General features: G+C 38.6%; 1 protein-coding gene across 3 annotated transcripts in view; it reads left to right on the top strand.

The window, feature by feature from the left end:
• Positions 1–14,507, top strand: part of LARP1B (La ribonucleoprotein 1B) — an 85,945-nt gene that overhangs the window by 46,166 nt on the left and 25,272 nt on the right. For 2 of the 3 annotated variants that reach the window (XM_020988555.2, XM_020988554.2), the window contains exon 10: positions 223–395. The exons of the other annotated variant lie outside the window; for it this stretch is intronic. In XM_020988555.2, coding sequence (XP_020844214.1) covers positions 223–395 — 173 coding nt within the window. The remainder of the gene's footprint in view (positions 1–222; positions 396–14,507) is intronic. 3 annotated transcript variants of the gene reach the window in all.

Here is a 14,507-nt window from a genome sequence, read left to right on the forward strand (position 1 = left end):
GGCTTCATTCTTTAAAGCTTAAAACTTCACAGTTAAAGAACACTTCGAGTTGTAAAAACTATAAAAAGGAAACAAGTAGTTCAAATATTTTAGATTTATTGATTTATCATCATTCTTAAATGGATTAACATTTTCAACACCCAAGTTCAAAGAAAATATAAGATGTGTAATAGAAAAAGTAAGAACAGTTGTTTTAACTGTAGAACTAATTTAAAATTTTAGAGTCTGCCCCAAGTTCTCCAAGAATGGGAAGTCCATTGAGTCCAAAGAAAAATATTGAAACAAGTAACCTTCAAACAATGTCTAGAGGGTTGTCTACCAGCTTGCCTGATCTGGACTCGGAGCCTTGGATAGAAGTAAAAAAGAGGCATCGTCCATCCCCAGTTAAATTAAAGGTAAGCTATTACCATCTCACGGATAAGGGGCAGTATCCATTAGAGTAGGCTTAGGATGAGTAAGCATGTTAAAACAGTTTTTTTTTAACTAAGTAAAGTATGTATATCTTGAAGGCCACAATCTAAAATCTTAATTTGATGGTCAACATTGCGTTGCTCAGATCACATTATGTCATCTGAACAACCTTAAAATGTGTACTGTTCAAGTGTGCAAGCATTTCTCACTTAGAAAAGCCATGAAATTTTTTTGTCACATTTTTACAAAGCAAAATGAGAAAGTGCTTCTCATTGTGCTTGGAAGATGAATAGTTAAGAACTTGTATACTTCTTATTAGGTGATGCTGAGCACATGCAACATATATGATGATTTTAAAAAATTAAGCTATATTATTTTCTGGGTTTTTTTTTTTAAGCTAGGCAATGGGGTTAAGTGACTTGCCCAGGGCCACACAGCTAGTAAGTGTTATGTGTCTGAGGCCAGATTTGAACTCAAGTCCTCCTGAATCCAGGGCCGGTGCTCTATCCACTGCACCACCTAGCTGCCCCAACTATATTATTTTCTCAAAGATTCCCCTTCTCTCCCTCCTGTCCTCTGCCCTTGCCCTCAGTTGAGAAAGCAAGAAAAACAGAACTTCTTACTATACACACGAATAATCAAGGAAGACAAATTCCCATACTGCCCATTGTGACATGCCTTCCTCCCTTCCCCCCACCCCTTGTGTCTCAGTCTGCAGTCATGAGTCTGTCACTTCTGTTAGAAGGTGGGCAGCCTGTTTGATCATGAGTCATGGTTGGTCATTGTTTTGACCAGAGTTTGTTATTATGGTATAAAATGTTTTCTAGGTACCGTATCATTCAGTTCATATAAGTCTTCCAGGTTTCTTTGAAACCATCTCCATCATTTCTAACTGCACAGTAGCGTTCCGTCACATTCATATACCATAACTTGTTCAGCATTCCTCAGTTGATGTGTACCCCTTCAGTGTCCAATTCTCTGCCATTTTGGTTGCTTTCTTACCAGGAAGGGGGAAAGGTCAGGATGAACCTAATTATGTATGTAATGATTTCACTGGTTGGTGGTGGTGGTGTGTGTGCATGTATGTGCGTGTGCATGTTTTAATCTAAATCTCAGCATCTCTTAAAAAAAGTTGACTGTGATGTGCTTTATATTTTTCTTTTAGGACAATACAAAATAAATAAGGAGTTTCAAGAATTTAAGAACTTTTAAATTTTGGCATGCAAATAAGTAAGGATTGTACTTTGTCACCCTCTTGGAATGTCAAGTCTAAGCAGATAGCTAAATAATTATAGCAGAAAAAGAGTCTTGAGTTATAATTCTATAATGAAATTAATGTCAGACTTTCAGGCTCATAATTCTGAGGAAAGCAGGAGATTCACCTTATTTTGACTTAAGGATTTTGACTTTTAATAAGAATTTTGACTTTTAATTACCAGGAAATGTTTTTTTTTTTAAAGACAGTATTAAATGAAGGGCCATATTGAAATGTTACCAATGCCCATTTTCAGCCTGAGAAGATTTAAAATAAATATATTTCCTGCTCCTGGCCTTTTTAAATGACCCAAGTGACAAAGAGAATGTCTATTAAATTTGTCAATGGAACATAAAGCAGGAATTGGAAAAATTTGGTAGAAATAGTGGCCAATGAAATACATGAAATGTTGAATTGGAAATTTAGATTGATGAAGTTCAAGAGTTGACTTAAAACTTCCATTTAAGTTAGAGTTATCAAAGCCAGAATGAATTTTTATAAATTTGATTTCAGGTCTTCAAAGATCTCTTTAAAAAAATGGGGCTTGAGAATACTTAGTAATTAAAGAATGCTAATGACTATAAGGAAAACGTAAGGAAATTGAAAATAATGGTCCTGGAGCAGAGAAAATGAGGACAATTTATTAATAATCTTGAGTTTGATTTAGATTTATTAGAAAATGATAAACTAGCTGCTTGGTGTTTGCTGAGAACAAAGTGCAAGGAAATGAAGGATAGAGAAATTCAGGTTTGGAAAGCATTTCTCTTGACTGTTGCTCAGTTTTGAGCTGTGTTATAAAAGTAGACTGTGGAGCCTCTTTCTTGGGAGATCTTAAAAAAAAAGGTTTTTTTCCTTAGGGGAGTAGCTTACTTGGAATCCTTGATGAGGCAATAGAATCGTCCAGACTATTGTATTCACGTACCAGTTCTGTTCCTATGTTCGCAAATTTTGATGTTTTCTGTAACAGACATCAAGTATCCAAAGCTGTTAACAAAAGTTATTTGCAGGAGAGGCAGGGACTTGGAAAGGGGACTGCAGGGCATTTCAGAATGGGAAGGGGAGGAGAAGTGAACAGAAAGTTGTTAGTTGGCTAACGATAACCTAACTGCTTTTTTAGAAGAGTGAAGGGAATTCTCATTCATATTAACCAAAAAATGTCTGTGACTGAGAACTGAGCAGTATTTTGACTCTAGACTAGAAGAACACAGGGGCAGGAATGGCCCTTGAAGTAGTTGTCCACAGAGGACCTATGAGCAATTATGAGGTAATCTTAGTTTGCCAGTGAGGTCTGCACATCTTGGGAAACATTGGACCTCGGTGACTTATATTAGGCCTTGCAGTTTTAGAGGAGCGCTTAGTTGTGTTTGACAAGCGCCTGTATTTCCTCTGAGCGGTAAGACCATTCATATTTTTTAAGTGCTAGAGAACAATGATTAATATTTCCATCTCAGAATTGTTAGGTTCTATGGATACTGGAAAACTAGCTAGGTTCGCTTTGTCATTGACCTCTTATTAGGAATAGCACTTCTTATGAAAGAATGGGGGATTTCATATATGTAAATTAATGTTTTGGTGAAGAAGTGATGGGATGTACAAATTCATGTCGTTGCTGTGTTTGAAATTTGAGTTCATTACTAAAAATGAATCGAATAATCCATACTCATCTCTAAATTATAGTGAAGTTAGAGTCTTCCCATTAACTCTTTTAGTAACAGATTGCTCAGAGTTAGAAATGGTACATGTAAATTGAACTCAGTTCATTCAGCCTAACAATAAGCTTTTTAAAAAATCTTATCCAAGCTGCAGCTGATAAATAGTAATAGCTATTCTTTTTTGTCTAGGACTGATTTCGTTTGTATAGGAAGTTCCTGTTGGCCAAAATCTCTTTTATCAGTTTAAATTGGCAACTGTTGGGTAATTTATAGTGAGAGTTTCCTGAACCCCTAAAAAATTAAGTGATTTGTCCAAGGTCTCACAGCTAACTTGTATTAGTAGTGATGGCACTAGAACCCAAGTGCTCTTGATTTCAAGATCTGGTCTGGGTCTACTTACTATACCACACTGTGTCCTGTATCATGAATTTAAAACTATTTAAGTATCTCACTAATTTCAAAGAAATAGTTAATAGGGAACTGAATTTTCATGAAAAGCATAAATATAAAATCTATTTCAAAATCTTCCTAGAAGGGGTTGTAGAGATCATCTAGTCTTGCTTAAGCCCATGGCCACACAATCATTCAGCCAATATTTGTGTTTACTTTAAGCGGTGTACTGTTCTGGGAAGTGAGTATACAAAGACAAAATCAACAGTACTACTCCTCAAAGAGATTACATTGTTTCTGGAGAAGGCAACATGTGAATATATAAGTATATACAAAGTAAATACAAGATCATTTATTTGTGAGGAAGGCACTGGTAGATGCCTTGGGGGCAGGGGATCAGGAAAGGCTTACTTATACAGAGCTGTACTTTGAGGGAAAGTATAAGGTTGTTAGTGATAAAGTCAGCAAGCACTTATTAAGCTCTTATTGTGTTCAGGACAATGTAAATTCGAAGACAAATTGAATACATTACCTGTCTTCAGGGAGCTTACATTCTTTTGGGAAGATAAAACATAAAAGGATAAATATATGCACAATTATTTGAGGATGAAGGTAACTCACAAGTAGGTTCATCATGAAAGACTTCCTGTCAAGAGGTGATAGGTGAGCTGAACCTTTAAGAAGTAAGAGGTGAAGGTAAGGCAAGACTCTCCAGGCATGGGGGATGAACCTCTACAGAGGCAAGCTGAATTTGGGGGGTATCAGGTATGGCTGTTTCATTGGAATATAGATAGGTTGGTGGTATACTTTGACATAAGCTTAGAAAGATAGCTTGGAGCCTGCTTATGAAGGGCATTAAATGTCAGGCAGAGCTGTCTAAAAGAGCAGTGGTTTGTCTTGTGGATGTAATGGGTTTTCTCTCATGAGAGGTCTTCAAGCAAAGGCTGGATATGTGGTTGAAAGGATTCCTTTTGGAGAAAGGATTTGACTAACTCCTAAATTCTGTTCTCACTTTGAATTTTATCCTCAAGGCAATAGGAAGCCACTCAGTTTTGTGATTGAAATATTCAGGCTTGTGTTTTAGAAGAACTTCTATGTGTAACGATTTGAAGGATGGGCTGAAGAAAGAGAATGAAAAGGAGTAGGCTTTTGAAGTAGTGTAGGTCTAAGGTAACAGAAGCCTGAATTGGGGGGTGGCCTTGTGAGTGAGACAAGGGGACAGAATTGAGGTTTTCTGTAGTGGTGAAATTAGGAAGACCTGGCAGCTTACTGGGAAAGGGAGGCAGGATAAAGAAGAGGGAAGAGGCAGTTGCAAACCGTAGTGACTAATTGAATGCAGTACAGATAAGCAAGTTAGGGAGGAGCCTGGGAAAGGTCAGGAGTTCTATTTGGGGCATGCCTGTGGAAATAATAGTTGGAAATGTTGGGTATGATGCAAGATTGGAGCTTCAGACAGAAGCTGGGCGAGATCTGTGGACTGAGGGGCCATCTGCCTAGAGATGATTAAACCCATGGGAGCTGAGGAGATCACCATGATAGTATATAGCTCGAGAAGAGAAGAGGGCCTTGTAGAAGGCTTTGGGACCAGACATAGATGATGAGCCGGCAAAGGAGACCAATAGGAGAGCCAGGAGAGAAGAGGGTCGTGAAGGCCCAGAGAGGAGAGATGATTGAGGAGATTGTTCACAGTTAGCCTTGTCAGTTGTGGGAGAGGTATCGAGAAGCAGGAGGCCTGGGAAAAAGGCTTTCTGCTCTTGCCCTAGAAAAACTGTTGTTGACAGCTTTGAGGGGATCCATTTTAGTTGAGTGGTGAGTTTGGAAGCTAGATCTCAAGGGGCTGAGAAATGAACAACAGGAAAAGTAGAAACAATGAATATAATAGTTATAACTTATGTGTATGTAGTGTTTTAAGGTTTACAAAACACTTTACATATAGTATGTTTTTTGATCTTCCCAGTAACCCTTTGATGTAGGTGGTGTTGTTATCCCCATTTTACAGATGAGGAAACTGAGGCCGAGAAGGATTAAGGGACTCACCAAGACTCACATAGGTGTGTCATAGATGAGATTTAAACCGAGGTCTTGCTGGTTCTGAATCCAGCCCTCTTGTTACTGCTTTTTTGCAGGGGTAGAATTTGGCAGTGAAAGGAAAAAAGATGGAGATTTTTTTTTTTAAGATGAGTAAGGCTAAGGACACCTGTAGCCAGCAGGGAAGGAAACAGATGTGGGAGATCAAAGTCAGAGAGAGGTTAATAGAAGGGACCAAAACTCCCTGAGTCCAACAGGAGAGGATGTGATCAGGGGCCCAAGGTAAGGATTTAGCCTTGACAGAGTTGAAATATGACTAACTTCATCAGAGGCTTGGAGTATGATAAGGGGATAAACTGCTGTAGGAGGACAGTCTCTGAACCTGGTTGGAGGTGAAGCCCTCCTTGTGAGAAGGGCAGGGATAGGTGGGAGCATCGGAGGCTTGAGGAGAGAGGGAAGGCATGGAACAGCCACTGTGGGGGATGTGTGGGAAAGAGTCAGCACCAGCAGATTTCTCATTCTTAGAATCCTACTTCAGAAACTTGTGCTAAGGGTTTATTTTTGGTATAATTGTGAAAGTTTTCACTACTGGTGGTAGAGTTGTGGAATATTTTTTTTAAAACGGTAAAATTTCATGACTCGGGTTATCCCAGCTAATGTTTGTATTGTATCTTTTCATCTTCTCTTCCCCATTATCCTTTAAAAAGCAGAACAGTACTGGAAAGCATCCTGCTTTGTGATTTCTGTAGGAATGCTTCTGTGTAGTTTTTTAATATATATTTCAGTTCTTCTCCTTAGAACTGTATTTTGAAGGAAAGCTCAATGGCTGCCAAAGTTCTGATTCATAAGACATGTCCATCTTCTTAAACTTTGTACAAAGAAAAAGAAATACAATTTAAAAACACAATAAATGCTTCTCTGGGTGATGGAGATCAATGATAGTCTCAAGTCTGTGCATTTTATTTTGTAAGGCGCATTTGTATTTCTTCTGAGAATAAGTGCTCCATTGCTCAAGCCTAAGAGGTGCCCAGGTTTATGGGAATCTGGACAGCTTGCTCGACTATTTTCTGCTCTTTCACTGGCTTTCTTTCCCACTTAGTACCATATCTAATTCTCTGTAGTTACTTTTAAGTTTATTGATATCTTTTGTTTTTTCATCACTCACATTTCCCAAGATTTCCCTCCCCCTTTCCTTTCTAGAGAACCATCCCTTATAACAAAGAATTAAAATGAGGGAAAAGTTCAGCACAACAAAGCAGTAGCTTGGCCCAGTCCAGCATTGCATTCAGACTGCCCTAGCTGTAGTTTGGCGTGGCGCGTCCCCCCCCCCCCCAAAAAAAAAGCTCTTTCAAGGAAACGGTGCCTTCTTAATGTCTTCTTTGGGATGAAATCTGGTCATTGCCATTACACAGCATTTAATTTCCATCATTTTGTTGTTCTTTCCATTTCCACTGTTGTAGTCATTGTATCTGTGGTTTCCTGGGTTCTTCTTACTTCACTTTTTCAGTTCTACGTAAGGTCCTTCCAAGCTTCTCTGTATTCATCATATTAATATGCACAAAGAGACATGGCAGTCATTTACCACATTTAGCCGTTCCACAGCTGATGGGCTCATTTGTTTCCAGCTCTGTGCTTCTCCAAAAACTGCTGCCATCGATGCTTTGGTTGCATATGGAAGCTTTCTTTGCGTTGACCTCCTCGGCAGCGTGTCCTCTTACAGGATGGTCACTTTCTGTAGCAGTTCTAAATTGCTTTCAGGAATGGATGAACCAGTTGCTGTGTTGTATTATTGTACCTCTGCTTACACCGTAGACTGGTCCTGTTTGTTCTTCTTGGCCAGTTTCCTGGGTGTGAGGTGAACCCTTAGGTTGTTTAGACGAGCATTTCTCGTCGTGCTTTGGAATGGTCTTTCATCGGGTTCTTAGTTGTTTGTCGTTTCCTACCCTTTGACACTGAGCCATTTGTCCTCTGTTTGTTAGTTTCTTACATACTTTGGATATCAGACCTTTACCAGAGGTATTTTCCCCCTTAACCACTCCTGGAAGTATTTGAAGGACGAAATGTTTCCTCCTAAAGAGGGTTTGATGTCCCTTATGCCTGTGTATAGAATCATCAAACCCCAGAGTTTATGGGACCCTGAATTCAGAGCTGGCAGGGCCCGAGATGCCATCCGATCCAGCCTTCTTATTTTATGAGGCCTGAAGAGATTAAGTGACTTGCCCAGCGGCATCACAGAGAGTAAGTGGCAGAAGCATGATCCAAACGTGTCTTTCCACTCTAGTGTTCTCTCTGTTTTACCAGTAAGACCCCAGAAACTATCTCATCAATACACATTATGTAGCTGCTATGTGCCAGACATTGTGCTAAGTGCTAGGGATACAAGTAAAAAAAAATAGTCCCTGCCCTCAAATAGTCCCTTATACTTTAATGGGGGGAGGGGCAAGACAGTACACTAAGCTGAAAAGTTTGGGTAGGGTGGAGGAGGAAGGGTGAAGATAAGGTATGATAGATGCAGGTATGATAGAGCTGTTCAGAGAAGTCCAAAAGCAACATAGCTGCTGAGGAATGGGGAGAAGGCTGTGCTGAGCCCATGGTCCTGCCCTCCAGTAATAGCTCAACACCTAGGAAGGGTCCTCCATAAATAAATCCTACAAGTGACTATCTAATCTCTGCCCTTGAAGGGAGAACTCCACCTTGAGAGGCACCCCTTACACTTTGAATAGTTTTAGTTGTTGGAAGTTTTTCCTTTATTCAGTCCTATCTTAGCCTGTATGACTTCTGCCCATTGTCTCCAACTAAAAAGAATCTCAGGCGCTTTCCAACAGCATTCTCCTCCGTGGTCTGAGAAGGCATACCACTCTGGAAGTGCCTGGCTGGATTGCTTGGAAAGAGACCCTGAGAGATGGAGGAGAATCTGAACTAATCTTAAGGCCATTCCTTGGCTCTCCATTCCTTCCTGCCTTCGTCCTGTATCATGGCATCCCTTGTCCTCCTGCTTTACTGCTTTACACTTGTAGCCTCTTTCTTACTGCTCCCTCTTCTGTTGGCCTGCCTTGTCTAGCCCACTATTGGGTCCGGATCCCTGTACCCTAACAGCCAGGAAACAACAGTGCTTTTAAATAAAATTTTAATTTCTTATTTAAAAATGCTTTTGCCTGTACATCAGTCATTTCAACCCCTCTAATTCCCAAAGAAACACGGGGTGACAAAGAAAAACAATAACTTCGGATTCTGACTATATCTCACAGTGTAATTTGATAGAAGTCCTTTAATTTAGAGTTGGGAAGGAACCTTAGAACCCACTTCATTCAATCCCCCTCCATTTTCCAGATGAGTAAACTGGCTCCGAGAGGTTGTATTACTTGTACTGGGTTACACAGCTAATGTGTGTCAGGCTGAATTTGAACTCGGGTCTTTTCTGACTCTAAGTCCTGCATTCTCTTGTGAGTAATTCCTGATTGCCTGCTCTGAGTCAGGAAGTATTTATTTTCTATGATCTTCATTAATTTCTTAATTATTCAATTTGACTTACTCCAAATTTACATTAATTTATCTCAGTTTTAACAAAATTGATTAAAGAATTGAAAAGTTGAACCAGTGAAAGAACAGGATTCGTGGCTAATTATTACCTTCAAATGTTTTATAAGATATTCTACAAAGGATGTATGGATGTTTTTCTTTTTCTCCAACTCCTTGAGGACAGAGCTCAATTAATTGGACCCATTTATACCCAGAGTTCTGAGGTGTCAGTGTTGCTTTGTAAAATGTGTTTAATATTGGTATAAAAATACAGTTCTTAAATGTGTTTACATTAAAGCTTTAATATATTAATATATTATTTCATCATATTTTGTCTGATAATTATTCAGACTGCAAGTTATTTAAAAAGATTAATTATTTTTGTCTTTAAAAAGTTTTGATTGTTTTTACACCACATTCATTTATGATTATATTCCTCACTTTGAGCTGCTATAAAAGCGTTTGTCTTTTTTTTAAGTACCTTTCTTAATGAAGGCATTCTTGTCATACTGCTTAGCGATACTAAACCCCTACTTTAGGGTTTGCAAAGTACTTTGCTTATAACAACACTAAAGTTTGGATATTTTTATCCCTCTTTTATAGATGAAGCACTGAGGCTGAAGGGTGTTGACTTGCCCATATTTCTGCCGCCATGAGGAAGTGTAGGCTGAAGCCCCTATCTCTTGTTTCTCAGGCTGGTGTCTGTTCTGTCGGACCAGACTGCTTTATGGTCTGGAGCTTATGGAACACAGAGGATGTGTGCTCATTTTAGGGATGTAGAGGGACTGGGAGCAGCGTAGTGATTCTGTACCTCATTAGTAGAACAGTTCTAAGCACCACCTGGGTGTCTGTGTACCTATGTATGTGCAGATATGTAGGAGTTACATGTGCTTAAAAATATATGCATGTTTATGTCATATACATATACATGTGCTACTGTGTTATTATGTTGCATTATAAATGCCACCAAAATAGAAATTAAAAGAAGGTAAAAATGAGGCAAAAGAAATTTTTAAAAGTAATTTAAAATTTATTAATTGCACCAAGAACCTTTGCTCTTGCAAAAGATATTAATAGCTTTTAGTGAGAAGTTATTGAATATACTTCATTATTTTTGAAAAAAAATGTCTCACAAAGACACATACATCCAAAGGGAAGAAGGACATCATTGGGTGTACTCACTAAATCATGATGCTCGGTTTCCTGTGCCATCTGTGTTTTTAACAAGTGGGTTAAAAACTTATCGAAACACTGTTGGGAAGATTTTTAAACAAATTAGAAAAATTTAAGTGCACATGTGAGAGTTTGTATAGCTGACGTGTATTTTTGGCACAAAGTTTAGTTTTTAAATGTCTTGCTGATTATGATGGTTTCATACCATCATTAACTAATACAAAGCCAATGTAGGGTAAAATTTATCATTAAGAAAAGTTGCATATAGATACATTTTTCAAATAACCTAGTGAATTTATAACTTTTGGATTTCTTGTCAGATATAATTAGATGGTTATTGCTTCTTCCTTGTGATATGGCTGATGAAGAGCTCTTTCACAGTTACTTTTTCTTGTTCATTTTTGCTCAGATCATTAGTATTGTCTTCAGTCCACTAAAACCACTTTATTATCTATAAATTTGCTTAACCAGATACACCCATAATGGAGTAAGTCTTCATTCAGTGAAGAAGGGGACAAGAGAGGACTGTGCTTGTCCCTTTGTTCCATCAGGATAGTCTGTGTGACCACTTGAGCTGTGTCTCAAGTGAGGGCACCAATGCCAAGCTGTATATTAAATGTTAGTAAAACTTAATTTATAAATAGAATAGAAAATAATATAGAAAATAAATAGAATAAAAGTTGAGCTCCTTAAATGGATCGTTGTATCTGGTTCATATTGTAGGGGGGGCCCACAGTTCATGTTGTACCCTTGTTAGTCTCACTGGGTAAGCACGCCGTCCCAATATCTGTGTATTTGTGGTTCTACTCTAAGTTGTAAAACATGCTCAAAAAATAGATATTAAAAGGAGATGAAGATGAAATAGGTGTTTAGAATTTTTATTTTATTAACAGTATAAATTACTTTTGTTTTCACTAGAATACAAATACTTATAGATATTAATTTTTTGTGAGTAGTTTTGCTTTCTTAAGAGTTATCAGTGATAATGATGAACATCCTTATTTTGCAAAATGGTTTAACACTGTGACACAGTGATTCAAAGTTCTCGTCTTGGGTACTGCATATTTTGGGACTTTTAATGGTTCTTATATCTAAAAAAAATATCTTGAGAAAGGAGAAAGCTTGGGAATGTGGGGAAAATCATTTTGGCCTGTGTTGATTCCATCATGCTTCCAATTTTTCAGTCCGGTTTAGTTGGAATTTGGCGGAATTGTAAATGCTGTTAAAGAAGAGCTTTCCAAGCATTATTTCATTTGCATCTCATTGCGTTGAGGTAGATGTCTTAATATCCATTTCGCAGCAGATGAAACTGAAGCCCCGACAAAGGTTCCAGTGCAGAGGCTCCTACTACCTGTGTGAGCTTGTGTAAGCTATCCTGGACCTCTGTTTTCCTCATCACTTAAAATGGGAATAATACGTTTACACTACCTACTCACAGAATTGTTGTGAGCAAAGTGTAATCAGTTCTTGCAAATTTATCAGAAGATGTTCTTTCTTAGGAATGGAAGTGTCAAAATTAATAAAATTTTAAAAAAAAGGAATGGAAGTGTCAGCTCTGCCTTTTTTTTTTTTGCTTATGGTAGAATTATTATTATAATTTTCAGTCTGCAGTTTCTTTGTAGGAATCTTTTCAAGACACTTGTCCATTTTATGATAGTGTAGTTTATACTTATATGTCTTCTGGAAATATACTTAAGGTAGACACATCAAAGCTCAAATACACTTTAGTACTGTGAGGTCTGCAGTGAGCCCTGCCAAATTTGGGAACTGCACTCTCTGGATACTCTGAGGAGTAAGTCACCATCTGATGAGACAGACTTTGGGAAGGGACCATTGTCAGCCTGCATTTCAGAAATCAGTGATTATTTATTTTTGGAGAAAGTTTTGGAAAGGTAACAGCAATGTAAAGAAGAGGTCTGCTATTTCCTTTCTGGGTCCTACTTTGGAGGCTGCTCTGCTGTGGAGTAGTGACAAGATCAGTTAAGGCTAAACAGTCTTTTCATGGTCAGTCCGGGATATCCTCTTTCCTCAAGATAAACCTTTGGTTTTGGCTCCTAATCTTTTGTAGCAAAGAAGAGGGTTTTTAATTTTTTTCTTGTCTCCCAGGTGAAGACCATACATTTTTAGTAAAATTCCAGTGGGTAGTGGTTTATGTAATTTCACCCAAATGTAAACCAATAAAAATAAGATTTATCGGTGTGTGTTTTTTTTTTAATATTTCAGTTATTTCTAGCTAAACAATCCTATCCTTTCCCATGAACACTTCTTCTTCTCTCCTCCCCTCTGCTTTGAAAAATATTCCAAACAACAAACACCAGATAAAATGAGCATTTCTATGTGGATCAAACTGGAGATCTCATGGCCAGCTTGTTTTTCTTTTTAAGTCTGTAATATATTTCACATACAATTTTCAGAGTGGCATTGCTTGGCTGGGCTTGCTTCAGTTCTCTTTTGTGAGCTTCTCTTTATAATTCAGAAAAACAGCTAAGGAAAACCATTGTATGGTGATCCTGTCTGACGGGCATTGGACATTCCCATCCAAAAGTAGGGAAGTATGCTCCATCATCTCTTGACCAGCAATGGGACCGGATAATACTCTTTGGAGTCCTTAGTTCTTTATTATTTTAGAACAAAGCCTTTTATTTTTTCTGCAGATTTAAGGTCACTTAAAACTCTTGTCCCAGTAGGTTTTAATAAAATTGGCACTGAAACTAGATTTTTTTGATGGGTACTCCAAAAAAAGCAAGGGTCTGATCAACTCTTGTGGATGACAGCCTTGTGTTACATACACATTGTGAGAGACCTGTCCCATCCTTAAAAGGAATTTGCATTATAATTGGGAAGATAAAAAAAAATTAAAAATTAAATAGTCATTATGCTGAATATAATGAAATTAGGAGTTGAGGAAAAACATGGATTACAGATATTAGAGGAGGCCTCATGGAAGGTTGTGTGTCGGGAACAGAGGGCTTTGCTGGATGAGCAAAGTTTAGGTAAGTGGAAAAAGGAAGGGGATAGAATTGGAGGAAGGGAAGCAGCATGGAAGTGGGCATGGATGTGGCATGGTCAGGACAGTAAAGACGCCATGCTGGCTGCAGGCAAGATGAGAAAGTGTGTTGGAGCAATGGTTGTGAGTATGATGTGTGTGACATGGTGGAGTAGAAGCAACCTCTGGTTTTAGAGGGCTTGAATGAGAACCCTCCGTTTGCCTTCTACCCACTGTCTTGTATAAGTTATTTACCTTTATGACCCTTGTATCTAAAATAAGGATGGTCAGCGGCTGAGGCCCCTTCAAGGTCTAAGGTCTAAGACCGTGTGAGCTTAGGTTTACAAAGTGCTTTGCTCACAGCAACCCTGTAAAGTATAAAAATTCTTTCCAGTTTACAGGTGAGGAGACTGAGGAATACAGATGTGCTGATCTGCTCGGCAGCTTGTGCTACAGTGTAGGGCTTTAAAAGGCAGAGTCATAGGCCATACTTCTGCTGATAATAGGAATGATGTAAAAAGTCATAGAAAGATGTTTGACGGTGACATGCAGGCTGCTTTCAAATTCTCCGAGTAAGCAAACCTGAGGGTGTAGAGCTCAAAATGAAGTTGTAATGGGGGAAACTAGGAAAGATACCTAGAGGATCCTGGTGACTGCAGCCCTTCTGCTGGAGTGCACCAGCTCCCTGGGCACCTCCTTAGGCCACTCCCTCAGCTAAGTTGAATTCTGTCAAGGCTCCTGTGACCAGGTGCAGAGAGTGACAACCTTTTAAGGGAGAAAAGCCCCGTTAAAATAGAACTTTTGGAAAATCTCAGTTTTAAACATTTTTTTTGCAGTTGGGCTTTGATGTTAACCTTATTAGGATCAGAGAAGTAGGCGGGGCCTTTGAGTTGAAGAAGGCTCTTTTACAGAGGAGGTCCGCGGGCCCAGGGATTTAGCCTAACACCTCCAACTGGAGCTACAGCACTGTTTGTATATGTTTTAGTTTAGTAAGCTGATATTATAGTAATGACCAATTGTGATCTGTCTGCAGAAAGTCCTCCTTAGGATGTGATTTGGGAAGGCCATCTTGAGTTCCTCTTGCATGGACATA

The sequence above is a fragment of the Phascolarctos cinereus genome, unplaced genomic scaffold (assembly GCF_003287225.1).
Source record: "Phascolarctos cinereus isolate Bilbo 61053 unplaced genomic scaffold, phaCin_HiC Scaffold_9;HRSCAF=440, whole genome shotgun sequence".
Lineage (NCBI taxonomy): Eukaryota > Metazoa > Chordata > Mammalia > Diprotodontia > Phascolarctidae > Phascolarctos > Phascolarctos cinereus.